General features: G+C 51.3%; 1 protein-coding gene across 2 annotated transcripts in view; it reads left to right on the top strand.

Moving 5' to 3' along the window:
• The window catches only part of JDP2 (Jun dimerization protein 2), a 44,768-nt gene extending 21,183 nt beyond the window's left edge, over positions 1-23,585 (top strand). The window contains exons 3-5 of one of the 2 annotated variants that reach the window (XM_084893621.1): positions 5,677-5,787; positions 13,616-13,720; positions 22,419-23,585. In XM_084893621.1, the coding sequence (XP_084749747.1) occupies positions 5,677-5,787; positions 13,616-13,720; positions 22,419-22,604 (402 nt within the window). In that variant the 3' untranslated portion in view covers positions 22,605-23,585. The remainder of the gene's footprint in view (positions 1-5,676; positions 5,788-13,615; positions 13,721-22,418) is intronic. The other variant, XM_084893622.1, reaches the window with a different exon arrangement.
• The last annotated feature ends 412 nt before the right edge of the window (positions 23,586-23,997 follow it).

The raw sequence follows: 23,997 nt of genomic DNA, 5'->3' as shown, positions 1-23,997 counted from the left end.
CACTGATACAAGCTACAACATGCTTGAACCTTGAAGACATTATGTTAAGTGAAAGAAGCCAGTCACAGAGGACCACATGTTGCAGGAGTCCATTGATGTGAGATGTCCAGGATAGGCAAACCCACAGAGACAGAAAGGAAAACCAGTTCCCTGGTGCCTAGGGCTGGTGGAGATGGGATAAGTTGTGTGTGGGTGCAGCTAAGGAGTGTGGGGTGTTTTTTGGAGGGGATGAAAATATTCTAAAAATAATTGCGGTGATAGTCACCACTTTGTGAAGGTACTAAAAGTTGTTGAATTTTATACTTTAAGTGGACAAATTGTGTAGTATGTGCTATCTCAATAAAGCTATTTTATTTTTAAAATATTTTTATTGATTTCAGAGAGGGAGAGATAGAAACATCAGTGATGAGAGAGAATCATTGACCGACTGCCTCCTGCATACCCCACTCTAGGGATCAAGCCCACAACCTAGGCATGAGCCCTGACTGGGAATCGATCCATGACTTTCTGGTTATAGGTCAACACTCAACCACTGAGTCACACCTACTGGGCAAAACTATTTTAGAAACAGGGAAGAACGCCATCTACCTCACAGAGGTGTGGGGAGGATTAAAAGGGATAATGTATGTACATCGCCCAGCGTCTATGGTGCTCCAGAATTCGTATGTTGTTATTAAAACCCCCTTTCCGGCCAACAGCAGTGGAAAAGTCAGACTCTGGTTAGGGGCATTTTCTCCTCTTTCTTTTTATTGCCAGTGGCCATCTAGAAGCAATGAGAGCAATTTGACAGGATTTTGTATGGAACTCAGGAGGAAATATGGAGTAATCCTGGCTACTCATTAGAGTCCCCTGGAGAGCCGTTAAATATTGACACGGAGCCCAGAGATTCTGATTCAGTTGGTCAGGGTGGGGCCGGCAGGTGGCTCCAGCCATTGGTGGAAAGCCCTGGTACAGTATAAACTGGCCCAGGTCTTTGAAGGAATGAGAATATCTGCGTTCAGGAGAGAAGGCTCATTTGAGCAATGCACTTTATGGTTTACAAACTACTTTTATAGAAATGACCTGTGGAAACCCCTTTCACATCCCAAAGTGGTTCAGGGTTTCAGTTCAGGGTTTGGGTTTTGGAGAAGGCCGCACACAAAGGAAAGAGACTAGAAAAGTATTAATTTGAAAATACTGGGGGCCAGGCGGGAGCTCACCTCTAGTGGGAGGACTGCCACCTTGCTTTTTGGCCTGCCATCCCTTTTATTCAGGTTTGGGATACACTCATTGCCCTTAGGCAGGTAATTCCAATAACAGGCAGATAATTTTATCAGTAAGGATTTACATGGGAATTTGGTGGGGAAGTTGCCTCTGTTACCATTGTCTTAATTAGATAGAAGTGGTTGGCTCTGACCTTTCAGCCTTCCACATCTTCCTATTAGTGAGACAGTGATGGGTTTCCAGCAATGACCTCCATTGATCTGTTCAATAGCTGTATGGGGTAGGTGTTATTAGTATTATTAGTTGTTAGGGAATCAAGGCTCAGAGAGATGAAGTAAGTTGCTAGGATCTCATTTTTAGAGCATAATTTATTCATTTATTTTGCTTTTTTAAGAAAGCAAAATCCACACACATGTACATACCTATTAGTTATCAAACCTAACACCTTGGAGAGCACCGCCAAGGTGACCTCTGGTGCCAGCATAATCTATTTTGCATAGACTTATGAATAAAGCTCTTCTTGCTACTTTCCTGTAACTGATGAGTATCCTGAGAGTGCAGGGCCAGGTGATAAGACATTATTTACATATACAGTCGAGCGCTGCTTAAGGATTGTCAGGGATAGGTTCTGAGAAATGCATTGTTAGGCCATCTCATCATTGTGCGAACATCATCGAGTGCACGTACACAAACCTGGATGGTACAGCCTACTACACACCTGAGCTATGTGGGATAGCCCATTGTTTCTAGGCTACAAGCCTGCACAGCATGTTTTTGTAGAAAACAACACAAGGGTAGGTCAAACTCAAAAGAAAATGAGGCAGACAAAACACAAAGTAAACATGAGATGTGTGAGGCTGCTTGATGGCATACGCTTTTATAGCAAACTTTGTAAGTAGAAAACATACACACTAAAATAATGATAAAAAAGTATAGTAAATACATTCACTAGTAACATAGTCATTTATTACCATCATCAAATGCTGTGTACTATGCATAATTGTATGTGCTATATTTTTATACAACTGGAAGTATAATAGGTTTGTTTACACCAGCCTCACCACAGACACCTGAGGAATGCTTTGTGCTATAGTGTTATGACGGCTATGACATCAGTAGGCAATAGGAATATTTCAACTCCCCTATAATCTTATTGGGCCTCCGTCATGATGCGATTCATCAATGACCAAAACGTTATGCAACACATGACTGTATGTGTGTGTACATATACCCACATACACACACACATTGTTTGTAACTACTGATCTGCATGTGCAAGGAAAACATAAGGCAAATAATTTGGATTCTGAGGCTGTCAGAAATCTGTAACCATCCCCTGTAACCTCTGAGTTCAAGTCGTCAACCATAACTCATTGTACTGAAGGACGATAAGTATAAAATACAACTCTGAGTCCCTCAACTACGGCCTTTATCTATTTAACATATTATGGTATCATTTCAACAAGAGCCTTCTGCTGAAACCAGTCTGAAATCCACTGGTTTACATCAGCACTACTCAGAGCGGGGTCCGCAGGCCAGTGGCGCCAGCCTCTGGGCGCGTATCAGAAGTGCAGATTCTTGGGGTTTGAAGCCGACTCTCCAGCCCGTGTGCCCAGAAACCTGGGATATAACAAGTCGTCCAGGCGACCCTGTCTTTAGATGACCTGAATGCCCAGCTCCGACTGTGAATGATGTCTCTGAGAATGGCTTCAAGGATCCAGCCCCACATTTTTCTCCAAACCTGTCTCAAGCTTCCTGGAGGGACCCTCACACCATCAGATACTCATTAACATGTGTGGTACCCAGATCTTTGTAAGGCAAACGCTGAAGCATTTCCAGAGCAGTTAATTTCCAGGTTAGAGATCCTCCCTGCTGCCAGCATTCACACCCTAAGGGACTTCCTAATTAATTAAGCTGCCGCGTTCATCAGTAGGCCAGCTTCTTTTTTGTTAAAGAAGGGAGAATCAGACAGACTGTTCGGATGCCAAAGGAGCCTCTATTTGCTGGAAGTGCTCAGCAGCTCTGGTCTAAGAACTGGGGGCGGGGAGAGGGAGATTTCTGCTCTGTGCTTCCCCCTCCTCCTCCTCCTCAGTCTGCCCGAGTGCTCTGAAGCCCTGCCCCCACCTCTGAACTTTATGTGTATCGACTTCATTACATACATCATTCATGATGAAATCATTTTTCCATCCTCCAAGCCAGGCATCCCTGGTCGTGAATTCGTTGGGCCACGTCACCTGGGTGGGATTTTTGCTAGTTCAGTCCCCGCAAAGGAGAGGTCGCTGGTTCTGCTCAGCCATTTGTCTGTTATCTGTGCCTCGTGCCTGAAAGAAGTTGGCTGAACTCCGTCTGTTAGCTGCACAGCCTGCATACAGATTAAACGGAACTGCGTTGGCGGAGAATAATTAAGCCAAGGACCTTGGCTTTCACCTTCACGATGAAAGACAAATGACTTCCCGGGCTTTCATAGGATGGCGGGACTTGAAATATTCTCCCACGTTGGCGAACTCGGGACTTTCAGAGCGTCCCTGTTCATAGATATTCTTTGTAACAACCGCATTTTCATCGAATTCTAAGTGATTGTTTTGCAGGAGCTCCTGCTTCTGTTTTTCAGGGGGTTTTATTTTGTGTTGGGTGTGTTTTTGCCCCAGTGCAATCATGGTGTATTACACTGACGGTTTCCACTGTCTTATTAACTCTTTTTGAAAAGAAAACAGATTTTTCTCTCTGAAGCCAGATACAGCCTGCTTTGTACCAGTCTTTGGGAGGTGGGGAGAGCCTTGTCAGAGCCACCATCTCTCTCCTTTTCTCCTCTTTGGAAGCGATTGTCAACTGGACAAGAAAATTGGTTGATTGCCTACTGGGAAACGAAACCTCAACTAAACCATAAGTACAAAATGGGCCCGAAATAGACATATTTCAACAAAGAAGAGCCATCATTCTCCAAATAGCTCTTCTCCAGCAAAAGAACTTCCAGTTAATCACAGTCCCCTTTTCTCTTCAATGTTAGCTTTTCTGCCCGCGCCAGGGAGATTTTCCCTTGTCTCCTGGCCTCTACCTCACTTTTGTAGTAACAGTGTTTGCTCTGTCCTTAACGGGACCATCCGCAAGTGGGTGTCACCCTGCCAGCGGCTTTGTGGGGCTTTGTTCCGAACACAATGCCGTCTTTTCTCAGCAGTGGAGACCAGCGAGCTGTCCGCCAGTGCTTTCTGAGAGAGAGGCCTCTCCCTGTTCTGTTCCTGTAAACCAGCCCTGAGCCCCAGCGGCCTGTTCTCTCATGGGTTCTCTGAACCCTGGAGAAGGTTTTCACTGAGGGGGGTGGGCTGGGAGGGCCAAGGTCAATGCTGCATCTTGCTGAGATGTGAGCAGATGGGGAAGCCTTTCGGATGGATCCCCCTGTGGGCTCTGATGCCCAGTGACAGCAGAGTCAGACTTTCTGTTCATAAAGAAGGCGCTCCCTGCCTCTGCAGAAAGCAGTGTACTCTGGTTGGTACTGTCACTGCCTGACCTAGGGATCTGGGCAGACTCACTCCCTTTCTCTGAACTCGAGTCCCTGGGTGCAGTAGGCACCAGGATTTCTTGGTCTTCTCAGTCCCAGAACCTCCGGATAGAGCTTAGCAGACAGCCCTGCTGCTCCCCACCGCTTCCTGCAGAGGCCAATGCACTGAGCAGTTGCTTATCCACCTGCGCCCCCAGCCAGGGGAGCTGAGTGAATCATCTTGGCAGGTGGAGCCCTCGCCGCTGCCAGCTCTTGTTCGGAGCCTTCACCTGGTGGTTGGCTCGGCTGGTTTGAGGCTTTGAGTGAGCATGGCATCCAGTGTGTGGGGTATTTGTAGGTGACTGTGTGATTAGAGCCTGGCACCAGGGGCAGTTGAAGTGGAAAGGGCACCGGATTCAGAGGCAGGAGTCCTGGGTGTTGCCCAGGTCACCAATTCTGTGGATCAGGCTTCCCTTTAGCAAAAGTTTATTGAGCATTACTGATGGCCACACGCTTAGCAAGGTTCTAGGCACACAAAAAAGTAGCAGAGACAGACTGTGCCCTCATGGAGCTCCCAGTTTAGTGGGGGAGGTAGGAATTGAGTCTAGAACACAGCACAGTAGAGGCCAGATAAGCTCAGAATTCTATGGGAGCCCAGAGGAGAGGGTCACCTCCCTGGCCCTGGAGGGGGTGAGCATCAAGGAAGGCTTCCTGTAGGTGGTGATGCTTGAGCTGAATATACTCAAGGGGACAGCAGGGGCACTGGCATGAAGCTAGGGGCGTGTAGGGTAAAAAGAGGCTTAGCACTGCAGGAACATGGAGTGTAGGGGAGCCATAGACAGGAGGTGAGACCATAGCAGGAGGGACAAGTCATGAGGAACCTTGCTTGACTCATTAAGGAGCTTGGGCTTGAAGATAATGGCCATTCTCTCCCCCCTACCCCCCCACCCCCGCCCCCGCTCCCGAAGGCCAATCACTGGATCGGATTTGCATTTTAGATGCCCTTGATGGAGGATGGTCCTGCAAGGCCAGAAGGTGACCCAGGAAGTGGTCCAGGAGAGAGAGGAGGCCTGGAAAGTAGTAATGGGGATGGAGACTCCAGTGAATGGGTGAGCAGTGGTACCAGTGGGCTGGGGAATAGAGACAAAGTCACCAGTTGAAGATACAGACTTTGAGGGGCTGAGGGATATTCAAGTCGAATGTCCAACTGCCAGTTGGATGTATGGGTCTGAAACTAAAATTGGTTGGCATTGTGTAGGTGGCGATTGAAACCACATGGAAATGGTGATCCTTAGGTGGTGCACGGGGGAAGCAGCAGGCCAAGGAGAGAGGACTTTGGAAAAGGTCGCTTGCCAAAGGTCATAAATTAGCAGCCCACAGGCAAGAGACAGACAGGAGAGGTCAGAGAAGTAGAAAAATTCCAGGGAGCGGGAGTGATGCGCAGTCAGGAAGCCCAGGCGGTCGGACCAGCACTGTCCTTTGGAACTTGGTCAAGAGGACTCAGGTCCTGTCCTCAAGTGTGAGCCTCGAAACAATCCTCTCCCTTTCCTGGACCTCAGTTTCCTCATCTGTAAAATCTAGAGATTGGCCTAGGGGCTTGCCAAGAGCCCCTTTCTGGCTCTGAAGAGACTATTTCTGAAACCTCTTAAAGGGTGGTGGTGGTGGTGGGGTGTTGATAAGCCAACACTGCCCCTGAAGAGCGAATGAATGAAAACCCAGGGATGTCAGAGCTGGGTCAGAAATTTCAGTCCAGCCCACCCATTGGAAGGTAGCATGGTGGAATCCCTGTCTTTTCCCAGCTGGGTGACCTGGGGATGGAGAGTAAAATGAGATCCCTGTTACCCATCTTGTAGAGGTGCTCGGAGGTTAGTGAGAAGTAGAAGCTATTGTGTTGTTACCCATGAGCCTCAGGGCAGGGGAGATGAGCAGACTGGCCAAGGTCCTGAGGAATAGAGCACCACGGTGGCCAGAACCAGGTGTCTGATGACCAATCCCTGTGGGGTCGCTTGCCAAAGGTCATAAATTAGCAGCCCACAGATGTGTTTTGTTTGGCTCACTTGGTGTCCTTTTCAAAATGGAATTCGTTGCCAACATTACAAACTGGGAGTTAACTTAAAAATCCACATTTTCAGCTAGTCTTGAAAACTTGAGAGGCTTGACAACACGGAGCCTGCACTGCCCTGGGGCTAGTGGAGAGGCCATGGCCCCATCTAGCCCTACTCCCTCCCTCATGGTTACTTACTTGGCCCTTGGAGGTGACTTGAGTTTGCAGTGGCAGCCTTAGGCTGGCCATTTGTCTTGACTCTTCCCTTAAGGCCTGTCTTGTGTTCACAGAAACTGTCCAATATTTCACAGCTGAAGTCAAGACCTTGGCATTAGGAGCAGAGGGGCCTGGCTAGAGGAGATGGGAGACAACAGCTCAGCTCCAGGGGTGACGCTGGTTAGGAGGGCCTGTCCCCTGTGGGTTGCAGGGGGTCAGCAGGGGTATTGGACAAGGACCCTGGGGTTTCCTCGTTCCTCCTACACGGGTGGGAGGAGGCAGAGGGATCCGTGGGCCCAGGCTGGCTGGCATGCCCAGAGAGATCTTGTCCCAGGACTGCCCTACTTTTTTGTTGGTAGAGGGGGGGTTCAGGGGAGCGGGGAGGGACTGCCCAGAGCAGCCTGTTTATATGGGGGAATGTCTGGTATGTTTGGTATTTGGGTGTTTACTTCCCAGGGTGCTCGTGGGTCCCTGGTGTTGAAATCTGTCTCCTTCACGCAGGGGGAGGGACCCAGCGGGCCTGGCCAGGGCTGGATTTAGAAGCCTCAGAGCTGTTACTCCAGGTCTGCTCGACAGCCCTCATGCCCTGACGCACCGCCACCCGCTTCCCCTGGCTCAGGTGTTCTTTTATGCCAGATTCTGCCCATGGGAGCTGGAGGCTGGGTGGACCCCAGGCAGCACACTCCCTGCCTCCCTGTCTCACCTGGGAAGGCAGGCGGGGAAGCTGGCGTTCACTGAACCCTCCTGTCCCAGGCTCCAGGCCTCATTGCACACCTGCGCAGCAGCGCTTGGTGCCTTCCTCATGCAGGTGAGGAATGGAGGCTCAGAGAGGCTGAGAGACTTGCCCAGGGGCACACAGCCAGTCCGAAGCAGCGCTGCTGGGGATCCAGGCCTCTTAGACCCTAAAGCCCATGCTGCCAACCCTGACGCTGTGAGCCTGGCTCTCTGCGCATGCTGCTTCCAGTCCGAGAGAAGCCTTCCAGACCTTCGCTGCTCTGATTAGTGTTGGGGTTTTGATCCGCCCCCTCCCCCCCCCCCCCCCCCCCCCCCCCGCCTCTGCTATTTCTGCTTGTCACCAGCTTTATTGCTCTTTTCTCTATTGCTTTGTCCGTATGACAGTTACTGTACGTTCAGCGCCTCAGGTTAAAAAGTATCATTGCTTTTTCTCATCTCATCTATTTGTGGGTCCCACAAGATACATTTTGGGGAAGGCTTATGAAATGTCAGAATTCACAATCACATCTGCACAACTGGTGCCACTGTATGACAGTCACATGGCCTGCAGATGGGCCTGGGAAACAGGCCCGCCCCTCTCTGGACCCTTCCCCCCACTTCCCCACCCCCCCTCCATCCAGGAGGGTGAGACAGGAGTGGAGCGGTGAGGCCCCTCCTTGAAACCACTTCGCTTTAATGCTGCACATTCACTGTTAATTGTACAGCATATAGTTTTTATTTGAAAAGACCCAAATAGGGCCGGGACCGGTTTGGCTCAATGGATAGAGCGTCGGCTTGGGGACTGAAGGGTCCCGGGTTCGATTCCGGTCAAGGGCATGTACCTTGGTTGCGGGCATATCCCCAGTAGGGGGTGTGCAAAAGGCAGCTGATCGATGACTCTCTCTCATCGATGTTTCTGACTCTCTATCTCTCTCCCTTCCTCTCTGTACAAAATCAATAAAATATATTTAAAAAAAAAAAAAAGAAAAAGAAAAAAAGAAAAGACCCAAATAGGGAAAAACACAAAATGGTCATCGCTCTCAGATGGAGCTGAAAGGCAGGTGTGTGTGTGTGTGTGTGTGTGTGTGTGTGTGTTACCATGTGTGGGGGCTCACACAGACCACCTGCCCTTCGAGGAGCAGGAGGCCTCAGCCCGGGGGCCCAAAGGCTGTCACCTCCCAGGCAGCCTTGATTTCTGTAGTTTCCTCATCTGCGAAGGTGGGGAGGAGACTGTCCTGGGTGAGGTACTGAGGCCATTTAGCCCACTGGACTCCGCACCCAGGTACTTGATTTCTACGGAGGTGCCCTCCGCTCCTGTTCAGAGGCCCTTCTGCACCCAGGCTGCCGCTTTCCAGCTATTCCAGAAGCTGGCTCCTGGGTAGCAGTGGTTCTCCCCTAGCTCACTGGGGACCACCTTCTACTCCTCTATTTTCACCTGGCATCACATGACTTCACAAGGGGTGCCCTGGTGTCCCGGCATCTTTCAGGGGCGAGAGGCAGGCACCTTCTCAGACTCCCTCCTGGCAGCGTTTTCCGGGGAGAGTCGGGGTTGTGCATCACGGACCCCACAGACAGGAAGCTCAGGCCTCTCCAGGGGTGGAATTGGAGGACCAGGAGAGTTTCTTTGTGTGTGCTTCTGTCTGTCCACACAGTCTATCTGTGCCACTGGCCTCTGTCTGTGTCTCTGTGTGTCTCAGGGGCTTTGTTTTTCTCTCTGTCTCTCTTTGTCTCTGTTCTCTGTGTTTCTTTGCTCTCTATCTCTGTCTTCATCTTTCCCAGTCTGTAGCTTGAGTGAGGCAAGGAACATGCCTAGGGCATGGCATTTAAGGAGGCACTCACTCTTGGCTTCTGACGCTGTCCTTGCATGAGCCCCAGGGTTGAGTGCTTCCTTGAATGTGCTTCCCTGGCACCTTGCTTGCCTCATCCTGGTCTGTTTTTCTCTCTCATCCCTCCTTCTCTTTGCCTCTCTGAATCCCTCTTAGAGCTGAGTGTGTGTGTGTGTGTGTGTGTGTGTGTGTGTGTGTGTGTGTGTGTATGTCTTGTCACATGTTCTCTAGTCTCTGCTCATCTCCAGCAGCTTGATCTTTCTGCCCCTCTGGGCACATGGCTGAGGTTGCTTGCTCTCCAGTCCAACAGTTCAATTTTAAATTTCCTGGAGGCAAATGCAGTCCAGCTTGGGTCAGCCACTCGTCCCTTGTCCAGTCAGCTGTGGCCAGGGGCTGGGGCCCCCCAGCCCTCAGCAGGAGGCCCTCTTGGCATGGATCCCCAAGTCCCACACAGCTTTGCCTCAGGTTTGCCTGGGACTTTGGGAAAAGGAGCCAGAACTAAGTTTGAGAACAGAAAAAATATGCTTCCCTCCATCCCCTAACCCCTGTCTCTTGGTTCTTGAAATGTATTGAATGTCAAGTTGCCTCCTCCTCAGGCAGCCTGGTTCTTCCGCAGAAGAAACTGTCTATCTCCCGTTCTGGGGTTCCAGTTTTAGATGCCTGAACTGTGTGATGAGAACAGTCTGCTGTCTCTCACCCACTCACGTCCCAAATGCTTTAATCCAGGGAGCGGCAGGAGGAGGGGCGGCAGCCTTGACGCTGGGGATGAAAGAAGGCTTGAGGAGGGCTAGGGGTTGGGGGGGTCTTCAAACGGTTCCAGTGGGGATGTGCAGACCACATAGGCCCAGGGAAAGGAGCTAGAGTTAGCCCGTGGGGATGGAGGAGGCTGAGGGACCCTGCCCAGTCCCATATTTCTGGTGGGGCCTCAGCAGCTGTTTTCTCCATGTCCTCTGGTGGCTCTTAAATAGCAGCAGGAGGATTTGGGTGAGATGCAGCAGTGTCAGTGGGGAAGGTGTGGGGATGGAGTGTTAGGGTCATTTCTTGTTTCACTGGGAGATGTCCGCCAAGGTGGGGCATGGGTGCAGAGAGGCCTGGGGGTGACCTTAGAAGCTCGTGCCAAGTGGCTGTGGACCTGGAGGCTTTGGCTTCGGGGCACAGCCTGGATGCCTTGAGGACCTGCTCAGGGTTAGTGCATTCCTGCCACAGCCACCAGGGCCCTGTACCCTGATCTAGGCTCTGCCTTCAGCCAATGTGCTCCTGAGAAGACAGGACCCAATCCTCAAGCTTTGCTGACCACCTGCGGACAGAGAGGCTATTGCAGCAGAACACTGGGGAGAAGGTTATGCAGATACCAAAACAGGCCGTAAATTACTTTTTATATGATAGAACCCAAGCCTGTGTCATTTTCCTCCATAATCCTTGGTTTATTCATTCATTCGACGAACGTTTGCTGAGCTCCTACTAAGTGCCAGATTCTGTGCCAGGTGCTGGGGATGGCAAGGCCCCCAGCAGGGAAGTCAGGTACCTACGTAAACAGAGAATTATGGGGGACAGGACAGACTCTACAGCGGGGTACTCAGTGCTGTTGCAGCACAGCCAGAGCAGTTAATTCTCTCCGGAATCAAAGGAGCCTTCCTGGAGGAGGCGACATTTGCTCTTGAAGGTTGAGTAAGAGTTTTCCAAATGGGAAAAGAAGGCCATCTCAGGAGGGCCTGGCTAGCTTGGACAAAGATGAGAGATTTTGGGTAGAGGATGATGGCAGGAGGGGGTCCCTGTGGCTGGAGGAGTGGGTACGGCAGTCCTCTGTCTGGGCATCAGCCCAGCCCAGTAGATTTTTTTTTTTTTTTAAATATTTTATTGATTTTGTACAGAGAGGAAGGGAGAGAGATAGAGAGTTAGAAACATCGATGAGAGTCATCGATCAGCTGCCTCTTGCACACCCCCTACTGGGGATATGCCCGCAACCACGTTACATGCCCTTGACCAGAATCGAACCCGGGACCCTTCAGTCCCCAAGCCGACACTCTATCCATTGAGCCAAACTGGTCTTGGCCCAGTAGATTTCTTAAACTTCCAGCATTCGGCCTTCTTCGAGCCTGCTGCTAGAGCGGCTTCTGTTTGTTCCCAACTTGTTGTAGGTTGAGGCCCTGCACTGGGGTGGGCTAGGAAGCTGGGTCTTGGAGGACAGAGGTGGTGTCTCCTAGGGAACGGCCGCTCTGCCAGAGCCCAGGGTGCTCTGGGGGAGGGGCTCGAGGCCCAGAGCCGAGCAGCGCTCAGGTTGCACACATCACCTTAGCAGTTTGTGGGCAAACCCTCTTGGCCGAGGGGAGATTGCACCGCCTGCCACTTCCTCCAGTTCCTTCCCTCTCCCTGTCGTCACGGTTACCTCTGCTTTGTTGGGGGTGAGGTTGAGGTTGGGCGGAATCGATTTTGTCCAGGTTTCTATTTTCCCAGATGCGGGTCAGCCAGAGGAGCTGTCACTTCTGGTTCCGTTTCAAAGGAGGCCGAGGGGCTGGGAGGTGCGTGGGTGCGGCCGTGTTGACAGGGCACCTCTCCAGCCAGCCTCCCGGGCGGAGTGGGAGTGGGGCAGCGAGGAGCTCAGAGGTGGTGGGGAAAGAGAAGGGGCTGCCCTGCCAGGGGCTGTCATAATGGCTTTGGGTGCTGGTCTCTGGCCCAGGCCCTGGGTCCTGACCTCCCAGAGCATCCTGGGAGTGCATGGAGAGAGGCTGTTTATTTTCCTGGCCCAAAGCCCTTTCGGCTGAGACCTTGTTCCAGGCCTCAGGCTGCCAGAATCACCCCCACAGGCTTGAGAAGTGAGAGAGTTGGCAAGCCCAGAGCAATCCATGACCTCTCCAATGGCCTCTCACCCCAGGCTGTCCCCACCCCGGCTGGTCGTGTGTGACCTCCAGGTTCCCCTGCAGGTGACGGACCCTGAGAGGCATCACATCAAAGTGATCCTGATGGGCCGAGCCAGTGGGAGAGGAAGGTTGAAGTCAAGAAATGTGAATTGCAATACCGACCCTCAGTATCTCCATCTGTCCAATGGAACAGTAATAGTACTTTGATCATCAAACTTGAAAAAATTTTTTAAAAATATATTTTATTGATTTTTTTACAGAGAGGAAGGGAGAGGGATAGAGAGTTAGAAACATTGATAAGAGAGAAACATCGATCAGCTGCCTCCTACACACCCCCTACTGGGGATGTGCCCGAATCGAACCTGGGACCTTTCGGGCCGCAGGCTGACGCTTTTATCCACTGAGCCAAACCGGTTTTGGCTGATCATCAAACTTTTTGAGGATCATTGACATATATTTAAAGCATTTAGCAAAGAAGGCAGCAAGCAGCAGCTCTCATCGTCACTAATGACACAGAGCTGCCACTTGAACCGAAAGCCAGTGTCGGTGGGCAGAGTTTCCTCCTTCCCATGTCACGGGCCCTCTTTCAGGCATGGTGCATTTCCTCACGTGTCCTGGGGAGAAGTAAGTCCAGAGGCCCAGGAGGCCCTCTGCCTGTGTCCCGTGCAGGGCACCGTAGGGAGCCTTGGGACCCTGGGATGCAGGTGGGTGTCCTGGGGAGAACATGCAGGTAAGAGAGTCAGAGCCAGGCGAGGAGGCTGGGAGACTATTGAGTTGACAAAGCGATTAACCCAAGTGTTTGGAAGGACCAAGAGGGAGGAAGAAGGTACCTCAGGGAGGCGGGGGAAGAATGCAAAAGCTGCGCCCACACCCAAGCTGGTTGTGAAGGAAATGCCTGAGAACTGCTGGCCTGGAAAACAGTGCCCAGAGGGCTTGGGCTGGGCAGGAGAGCAGACCGTCACCTTTGGGTGCCACCTCTATGTGAGGAGATTCCCAGGTCCGGGCCTCCTGAACTCTGGCAGAACCCTGGCGGCCCTGCCCTCCTGGCACCCTGACTCCCCCCAGGGGTGCTCACCTGTGCCTAGAGGGTCCGTGGGCTGGCTGGGCAGTGTTCCCATGTCGCCAGCTGAGAGGCCAGGGAGCTGGCAGACAGGGACGGCTCCCTCACTGCTGAGATGTGAGTTAGGAGGGGGATTGCCCATCCGTCTGTCTGTGCGTCAGGAGGGAAGCTCTGCTCCAGGCCTGTCTGTGTCTAACCAGTGGCTCTCGGCCCTCACAGCTAGACGAGGAAGAGGAGCGGAGGAAAAGGCGCCGGGAAAAGAACAAAGTGGCGGCAGCCCGCTGCCGGAACAAGAAGAAGGAGCGGACGGAGTTTCTGCAGCGGGTGAGCAGGGCACTGGCCGGGCAGGGTGGGGGCTGTGCGGATCAAAGATGTCATCAACGCTGCGGGAATCGATGTGTACCTGCTCTTCCCTGCCCTCGTCTGATGTCCCATCCTGAATCAAGATGGCCCAGGGCAGCCTGCAGCAGGCCCAGCCCACCCAGATCCCGGGGGGTGGAGAGGGGGGTGGGGGGGGGGGAAGGAGAGGAGGGCAGAGAAGGTGGGAGCAGCCAAGCTCCCACCCCTGAGGTTAGACCCTTGGTGCTGATGGACCCCGTTGGCTCAGGACTGGTACTACCCGTTTTGGCACCCTGGTGGCTACCAAAGTTGTCTAGGGTGGGTGCTGGTGAAGGAGGTGATAGTGCCAAGCATGTGGACAGTGGACACAGCACCTGGGCAGAGCAAAGCTCCTCCCTTAGCTGCAGGAGGCTCTTCCAGCTCTGCCCCCAGCTGGCTGGCTTCTGCTCCTGTCCCCGGGGACCAGAGATCAGCTCTGATGCAAAGGCTGGAGGAGGGCTGCCTTTCCTCTTGACCCTCAGAGCAGGCCCCTGCCCTTTCATTGGAATGCACCAAGCAGGAGGTTGTTCTTTCTCCGCTGAGTCGCATCTAAGAGGCCTCTTCTCATTCTCCAAAATGGCAGATGGCAGGGAAAGAACATGACCAGGAAGACCAGGCCAGTGATCTCCAGCTTCCCCACCCCCAATCCCTTCTTCACTTCTAAATAAGAAGGGTAACAATATTATAATAATAACAGCATGGGGCAGGCTCTATTCTATAGTGTGCAACAATGAACAGTAGTTGCTGATTTTTGTAAAGTTGGGCACTGTGTTAACTGCTGTGTGTCTATTGTCTCATTTTATTGGTATAATCACTATGAAATACATGCCTTCATGCTTCTCTTTCTGCAGATGGGGAAACTAAGGCATGACAAGGTTTAAAAGCTTGCCCAGGTCCCTCAGCAACTAAGTGGTAGAAATGAGATTCGAGCCTAATGCTAACTTCAAAGTATTTGTTCTTAACACTCTGCTATACTGGCTCTAATACATTCATTCATTTGTACATTCAGTTAGTTGTTTGTATATTCTTTTACTCGTCCACTGATTTGTTGACAAGCATTTTAAAAAATATATATATCTTTATTGATTTCAGAGAGGAAGGGATTGGGGAAGGGAGATAGAAACATCAGTGATAAAGACAATCATTGATTTGCTGCCTCCTTCCCACTTCCCACTGGGGATTGAGCCCTCAACCCAGGTATCTGTCCTGACTGAGAATTGAACTATGACTTCCTGGTTCACAGGTCGATGCTCAACCACTGAGCCATGCTGGCTGGAGGACAAGTATTTTAAAGAATATACCAGGTGCCCAGCACTGTGCTGTGTACATTGGGGGATACATATGTAGGAGCAGATGTACTCCTTCCTGTGGGAGCTGGAGAGAGAAGGCCAGGTTGGCCTTGTTTTTCTCTGGCAGTGAGGGATCTATGGCGGCTCTCTTCACATGCTTCCAGCAAGCAGAGAGCAAACCTGAGGTCATGGATGTAATCAGCATGGAGCCGTGTGTACGCCTCTGGGCTGTGAGCACTTGGCCAGATTAGACTTCTAGATCTCGGAGCTGGATGTTTTCAAGAAGTTTCTAAGACTTTAGAATGGATGGAGTCACATGGGCCTTTAGAATGGATGGAGTGTCGCATACTCAGTGCCAGCCCAGAGCTGGGTGAGACACAGAGACAGGCTCAGAGAAGCCTCAGGTCCCGGCCTTCCAGGGCTTGTCAGCCAGTAAGCAGGCAAGCTATGCCAGTGAATGTAAACCGATAACACACTAGTGCAGCAAACAGTCAGCGCCAAGTGAATGCTGCCAGCTGCTCTTCACACTCCAGGATGTACTGCCTGCCCGGCATTACACGTGTCTCATTTGTCTTACAACATTCCAGTGAGCTAAAGATTGATTATCCCCATTTTAGACATTGACCTGCAGCTCAGAGAGGTCAAGTTATTTGCCCAAGGTCACACTGCTAGCAAGCGGTGGAGCTGGGCCTCATTTATTCATTTGCTGACCCATCTGTCCATCCAGGAAGTGCTTAGTGAGTGCCCGCCGCACAGAGGACGAGCAGGCGGTATCTGCATTGGGGCGGCGGCGGGAAATGAGGAATGGTAACGTGTGCGATCCTTGCGTTGGGCAAGCCCGGCAGGCTGTGAGAACATACAGAGGGGCCCTCTCCTGGCCTAGGCTGAGGAAAGACTGCTGATTGAGACACAAAAGAGGAGGAGGAGCTAGCTGAGGGGAAGGACAGGCATGGAGGTGGATACCAGGAATAGCACAAGCAAACGCCAGAGGCAAGAGGTGTTTGAGACTGTGGTGAAGGGATTGAAAAGAAAGGCTGGGGTTTCCAGCACAGTGGGAGGAAGGAGAGGCAGGCCGGCCCCAGAACCTTGGTGTGTCAGGTGCTCCTCTATGCTGGGTGGTCTGGGGCAATCCCAGTGTGTGCCCCTTGTTCTGGCCCCATTATTTTTTAAAAAATAGACTTTAATTGATTTAAAAATATACTTTAATTGATAATATTTAAAAATATACTTTAGCCGAAACCGCTTTGGCTCAATGGATAGAGCGTTGGTCTGGGGACTGAAAGGTCCCCCAGGTTTGATTCCGGTCAAGGGCACATACCTTGGTTGCGGGCACATCTCAGTGGGGGGTGTGCAGGAGGCAGCTGGTCGATGTTTCTCTCTCATCGACGTTTCTAACTCTCTATCCCTCTCAATTCCTCTCTGCGTAAAATCAATAAAAATATATATTTAAAAAATATATATATATACTTTTATTGATAAAAACAATAATTATGAGAGAGAATCACTGATCGGCTGCCTCCTGCAGGCCCCACATGGGGATCGAGCCTGCAACCCGGGCGTGTGCCCTGACTGGGACTCGAACCATCATCTCCTGGTTCATAGGTCGATGCTCAACCATTGAGCCACGCTGGCTGTGCTTGGTCTCATTATTAATTACACCTTCTCTCACACACAAATGTCCCCATTAGGAGATGAATTATATGATCCTAGAGAACTGTGGGAGGGTTTCAGAAGGGGAAAGATCCCTCTGGCTGCAGCATGGGCACGGATTGGGGCAGCCGAGAATAGAGTGGGAAGATCCCTATGTGGCTATGGTATTGTCCGGGTGAGAGAAGGAGGCAGCTGTGAGCATGTGGAGAACTGTATGGCCTTTGGGTCTAGGAGGGAGGCTTGCACAGGTCTGGCAGGGCCTAAGCCAGTCCTTCCCCTCTGTCTCCCCCTCCCCCTCCTTCTCTCGTCCCCTCCTGGCCTTGGAAACAGAGGCTGGGTGTGAGGTTTAGGCATGGTACAGATGGCTATGCTCACAGTCAGTGTCCAGACCTGGGGAATTCTCTTAGAATTTACTTTTTAGTGGGTAAAGTATTTACAAGGCCAAGACGTGCAAAGGGATGTTGTATGTGTGTGCGTATGCACACACGTGTATGTATATACGTATATACCGGTACATGCTCACCTACACATGCATATAAAAAACAACTCTCCTATCCTTGATCCCTGGACACCCAGATTCACCCTAGGAGATTTCTGTAACATCTCAGAGTTCACTCTTTTGGACCTGCCGAGGCGAGGCAGGAGGCAGGAGCAGGCCTTTGAATGGGTCATATTTTCACCTTCAGCCCGAGGGTGACCTCAGGACCTTCTCTATCTGCCATGAGGAGTGGTAGGCCCCCTAGGCTTCTCCGTTCTGCAGTGCCAGCCTCTGAACCGCTGTGCAAGCACTGGTTCCCTGTGTGCTGATGGCATTAGCACCACCTCATACTCGGTGGCACATTGCACTCTTCATTGCCACTCTCCCTGACGGCCACAGTGACTCTGGAATGGACAAGGCAGCCCATTTCCCCGAGGAGGACTCTGACACTTGGAGGCATGAGAGTTTGCTCAAGGCCACACACTGGCCGAGTCAGGACTAGAACCCAGGGCTTCCTCTCCTGCCCAGAACTCTATCCCGATTGCCTCGGCTCAGGGAAACTGGAAATGTTCACAGCGGCAGAGCTAGCAAGTGGCAGAGTCAGGATTTTAACCCAGACAGGTCTTTTGGGTTCAGAAGATTGCCCCAGACATCTTCCCAACTTTTAGGGGAACTTTAATAAAAAATAGAGTCAGAGAATCTTAATGCTTAAATCCCCCCTGGGCTAGTCATTATATTTTCCGGGACAGAAACGTGGCCGAGAGAAGGGGAGTGACTTGGCCGAGGTCACCCAGCCAGGATGCCCAGCCCCTCACCTTGTTTTTTTCTGTTGCCTTTGCTGACCAAAGTGGAGGAGACCAAAACTTCATGTTCTAATTCTGTTCTAAAACAACAAGTGGCCTCATTTTCTCTAGGGCAGTACCTATTCACCAGAAGGCAAAAGGCTAAACAGGAATGCAAGCTGAGTTGTTCACTTCGTAACGAACATGTGATGATCCTAGCCCATGGTCCTAATTACCGTGTTTCCCCGAAAATAAGACATCCTCCGAAAATAAGACCTACTTACAGGTTTCCTTCTGAGTGAAATATAAGGCATCCCCCGAAAATAAGGCCCCCCCCAGGCTAAACATGAGAGATTTGGTCCCCTGATTCTGAAAGAAATGGAGTCACAAGAAATTCACCAGGATATTCAGGAATTGGATTGTTATGATGATGTTCCAGAAGATGATGACATGATTGTCATTGAATAAATGAGTAAATTCTTGATACTGTAGGATTCACAGTTTGTCTGGTTTGTGTTGACAACCACCATACTACCGGACCGTAGACAGGTAATAAATTTCCTTTATTTTCATTTAACAATAAATGTGTACCGTATTCTTCTTCATGGAAAAATAAGACATCCCCTGAAAATAAGACCTAGGGCATCACATAGGAGCAAAAATTAATATAAGACACTGTCTTATTTTCGGGGAAACAGGGTAATTAGGAAAACAGATATTGCCATTGCGCTTATAAAGCCACAAACCACATCCACCGTCATGGTTAAGAAGAGATTATTCTAAACTCCACTTGTACACACTAAATAAATATGTAGCACCAGCCAATAAAACAGGAAATAAAACCAAAAAGCAGTCCGGGACATTCTGAACAGCCAGATGGCATTTCGTGATGTACCCTAACATTCGAGCCAACAAAATGCCTCGGTGTCCCTGGGATGAACGCGTGTGTGAAGCGAGGCGCCACACACCTGCTTGGTCTTTCCATGGGAGGCAGATGTTCAAGCATAAGGCTGGGGTGACATGCATTCGTTTTAAGGAGGTGGATCTGTGCACAGTGCTGGACGCTGCATGTTGGACACTGAACCTTATGTGTCCATTTTTAAATTTTTATTTTATTTTTTGTTGATTTCAGAGGGGAAGGAAGAAGGAGAGATACAAACATCAATAGTGAGAGAGAATAATGGACTAGTTGCCTCCTGCACGCCCCCTACTGGGGATCAAGCCTACAACTGGGCCATGTGCCCTGACCGGGAATTGAACCGTGACCTCTTGGTTCATATGCTCAGCAGCTGAGCCACATCACCTGGGTTACGTAACTTCCACTCACTGTACCTACAGCCTATTCCCTTCTCTGTCCTTCCCCACCACTCTCCAGAACAGCCCCCGCCACCCCCCAGGCTCACAGGCAGCTCCCATCCCTGTCTCTCCACGACCTGCCAAGCTTTCCAGGAAATCCTCCTCTTCTCCTTCTTCTCTTGCTTCCTATTCTCTTGCTCACAGCTTAAAGTAAAATTCCTTAAGCCTCCCTAACCCTTGGGTTTACAAAGTGCCTTTCCCACTGAGTCCGGGATTATCACCATTTTTTCAATGAGAAGACCAGGGCTCGGAGAAGTTAAGAAACTTGCGGTGGACTCTTATTTGAAATCCTAAAGCTTTTTTTTCAGGCTGGCTCTACACCACCTTCCCAGCTTTCTACGAACCCCACTCCGTCCTAGAATGACCTATGGTCATGATGGTCGCTTTTATCTCCTAAATACATCGTAAGCTTTTCCATGTCTGTGTCCTTGTTTACTCAGGCCTCCCTTCCTGAAATCCCTCACTCCCACCAACCTTCTCTACTCAACCAGAGAGTCCCCCGATTCTTCCGACCCAGTGTCAGACCTGGCCAGTTAGTCCCCTCGGAAGGTCTTCCAGACGCACAGCCTGGCTGACAGGCACGTAGCAGGCTCTGCCCTGCTGTATAGATTTTTCTTCCAGTCAGAGTGGAAGCCATATGGGAGCCATATTGGGGGCTCATGGGTGGGTGGGGCAGAGGCTCAGAATGATCCAGAGTCAGAGCCTGGGCTGGGGAGAGCCAGATGGTCAGCGGGTTTGTGAGAACTTCCCAAGGTCAGCAGCTCCTCAGACTCAGGGAGCCTGGCGGGTCAGGTCCTCATGGTTTCATGTGGGGTCGCTCCTGGCCCTCAGAGGTGGACTTCTCTCAGGATTCCGAGAACAGTGGCCCACACCAGCATCCCCGTGGTGCCTCATCCTGTTGAACTAAAAACCACCATAGCTGAGTATTTTTGTTTTGTTTTGTTTTAATATATTTTATTGATTTTTCACAGAGAGGAAGAGAGAGGGATAGAGAGTTAGAAACATCGATGAGAGAGAATCATCGATCAGCTGCCTCTTGTACACTCCCTACTGGGGATGTGCCTGCAACCAAGGTACAAGACCTTGACCGGAATCCGAACCTGGGACCTTTCAGTCTGCAGGCCGATGCTCTATCCACTGAGCCAAACCGGTTTCGGCCACCATAGCTGAGTTTTAATATTTTCGCCCTGAGCGTTTTTCCCCCTTTCTGTGAAGCTGTTCTCCCTCAGCATCTAGTCATGAGGACTGCACGTCTCAGCAGTCCCGAGGTCCCTGGACGCTGATGCGGCCCCCTCAGAGATGGGCACAAGGCACAGCTTAGTCAGACGTGCTGGTGTGGGGAAGACAGCGCCCAGGGTGTGTGTGTGTGTGTGTGTGTGGGGGGGGGCCCCCCCAGGTGGAGGGCAGTCATAGGCCCGAGCCAGGGCCACACGGCCTGTTGTCACACACACAGTTGCAACCGCAGCTTGTTCTCTGTCTCACACAGGTTGCTCAACCTCAGCACTGTTGACACTTGGGACAGGACAGTTCTTTCTGTGGGGCCACCCTGGGCACCGCAGGGCAGGCGTTTGGGAGCGCCCTTGGCTCCCAGCACAGGGTGCCAGGAGCAGCCCCCTCGCCAGTTGTGACAACCGAAAACATGGTCAGATGTCTCCTGGGAGGCAGAATTGCTCCTGGTTGAGAACCGCTGGCCTAAAACGTTGCCGACCAGAGTTGAATAAATTCCAGCTCTCAAACTGGTTATACGCTTCTAGACTCGGTCCAAGGAAAATCATTCAGGAGCTTTTCTGTCTTATTGTGTTGCTCCCCGAGGCTTTACTTGGTATGCCCCTTTCCATCCCCACGATAAACATATAAATCCCCCAGTCAAACCAACATTCTTTCCTTCCCGGAGCCTCTCCAACTGAACTGGAAGGTCATTGGGACTCTCTCCTGAGGGCTAGTGGAGACCTCAGTTTGAGAAGAATGACTGTTATTGCCTCCCGATGGGCAAAGCGTCTCGCTAACAGGGGCTAGGAAGAGGCTGTTCAAATAATTATAGGCTAATAACCAGGAAGCACAGGTTGTCGAAGGAATTACACGGCCACACTTGTTCTTTCCAAAGGCCAGAATTCCCGCAGCATGCATTTGTCACCCCTCAAAGCACTTGGCCACCCAGGGGCCACCTCTGGGCCCTCTGCCCACCTGTTCTAGGCCCACTCAGCCTCCAGTCTTCCCCCACCTTTTGCTTCTTGTGCAAAAGCCCCGAAGCGGGAGAGTGTTCAGCATGTTTGAGTGACAGTAAGGAAGCCACTGTGTTTGGAGAGGATTGATGAGGGAAGAGGTGGGACATGAATGAGCCAGGCTGGCCCAGGTATAGCCTGCCGGGGTTCATCTCCCCAGGGACACAGGGCAGTGTCATGGTGTGATGGACACTGCGTGCAGAAAGTCAGTTTTCCCAGCGGCTCAGGAGCAGGTTCTGTGCTTCCTCCAGTGGGAACCTGGCAGACAGAAAGCAGGGAATGTTGCCATAGCCAGTTTTGCTCCACTGATAGAGTGTCAGCCTGCAGACAAGGGTCCCAGGTTCAATTCCAGTCAAGGTCATGTACCTTGGTTGCGGGCACATACTCAGTAGGGAGGTGTGCAGGAGGCAGCTGACCGATGTTTCTAACTCTCCCTATACCTTCCTCTCTATAAAAAAACCAAAAACCCACAATAAAAATATATTAAAAGAAGAAGAAGAAGAAGGAGAAAGCAGGGAAATGTTGCCAGCTGGGCTCAGTGAATAGAGCATTGTCCTGTGGACCAAAGGGTCCAGGGTTCGATTCTGGTCAAGGGCACGTACCTTGGTTGCAGGCTCCTTCCCAGCCTAGGCCCTGGTTGGGGCACGTGTAGGATGGAACCAATTGATGTGTTTCTCTCACATCAGTGTTTCTATTTTTCCCCTCTCTCTTCTGCTCTCCCTAAAAGTCAATGGGAAAATATCCTCGGGTGAGGATTAGAGAAAGCAGGGAAATGCTAGCCGCACTCCTACTCAACGGCAGAGCCGGTCCCCAGAGCCGGTCCCCAGCCGTGAAAGCTGACAGCCATGTCTCTGTGTTCGCCCACAGGAATCTGAGCGGCTGGAGCTCATGAACGCGGAGCTGAAAACCCAGATCGAGGAGCTGAAGCAGGAGCGGCAGCAGCTCATCCTGATGCTCAACCGGCATCGCCCCACCTGCATCGTCAGGACCGACAGCGTTAAGACCCCCGACTCAGAAGGCAACCCACTGCTGGAGCAGCTGGAGAAGAAGTGACCATGGGCTGGGAGGAGGACGAGGAGGAGGAGGAGGAGACGGGGAAAGGGAGGAGGAGGAGGGTCCCAGGGCTCTTCCTTGCTGCATGAAAAACTCTTCAATGAGGCTCAGCACAGCCAGCATCGGCCCTGCTTTTTTGTGAAACTCCGATCAGCCACGGCAGGGGAGGAAACACAGGCTGATGAAACCCAGGACCAAGCGCTGAGACCAAAGTAGTCCTGAGGGGGACCTGCTCTGCCCGGGGCCAGCCTTGCAGGAGGCAGGACAGAGGCTCTGGGCCGGAAAGACGCCCAACCAGGCAGCTGCGGGCACTTCTCTGGCCTCTCCTCCAGGGCATGCACCCAAAGGACCTCCGAGCAGCCAGGAAAAGCCATGAGTTCAACCAAAATTCGGCTGAGGATGGAACTCAGAGTGAAACTGCAATCTGCCTGCCCCAGCCCTGACCCTGACCCTGACCCTGACCCTGACCCCGATGCAAGGCTGGAGAAGGGCACAGTGCCAGGCCCTGCTGTACCCACCCGCCGTGGTCCAGCGTGGTCCTGCCCGGAGTGGCAGCCGGGGCGCACCTCGCCGGCCCTGCTGGAGCTGCTGCGGCACGAGGCGCGGGCGCCCTTCCAAAGCACATACTCACTGAATGTTTACAGACTGGCTGTCCTGGCAGGGCTCTCAACTGCACATGTTTTTTTTTATACTTTCTTTTGTTTTGTTTTTTTAAATATTTTTTACAAAAAAAAAAAAAGATTTTATACAAGCAATATATAAATGGATTTCTATAATCACTTGATGTGATACAGTATAAATATGCTATGGTTTGTTTGTTACGAACAGATATTCAGCAGTTATGGCCGTTGCGTGTAACTCCTAAGTACTGTAGTCTGGGTTTTGGGGGTGGCAGGGGCGGGGGTGGGGTGCATTTCCATCCTGGTAAAACCCTTCATAGTACTCAGTCCTGTATCGCTCAGTAAACATTACTCTTACTTACCCAGCTGCCTCCTGTGGTGTCTGCCTAGGAGGGGATGGGGTGCAGGGCATGCTCACTGGGCCTCCCGGCGTGTGGTGTACCAGAATGTTTGGACTATCTGCTGCGGGCTCCTTGTTTTTCACAGCAGCCCTCCCAGGTAAGTGTTGATGTGCCCATTTTACAGATGAGGAAGTCGAGGCTCAGAGAAGTTAATGAAACCTGCAGTACTTCGTTTTTTCACTCCACGTATGTTCACTGAGTGCCTCCACCTGTGTGCCAGGCACACCCTACAAGTCACAGGGCGGTCACTGGGGAATAAAACAAACCTAGGCCCAGCGTTGGTGGAGCTTGCAGTCCTGAGCTAAATCCTGGGCTTGCTCCATACATAGTCTCAGTTCATCTTCACAACAGTCATGCCAGGGAGCAGCAATG

The sequence above is a fragment of the Pipistrellus hanaki genome (assembly GCF_964339955.1).
Source record: "Pipistrellus hanaki genome assembly, chromosome: 1".
In the NCBI taxonomy this organism is placed as follows: domain Eukaryota; kingdom Metazoa; phylum Chordata; class Mammalia; order Chiroptera; family Vespertilionidae; genus Pipistrellus; species Pipistrellus hanaki.
Note: the sequence above shows the minus strand (reverse complement) of the source record. Positions and strands in the feature narration are given on the sequence as shown.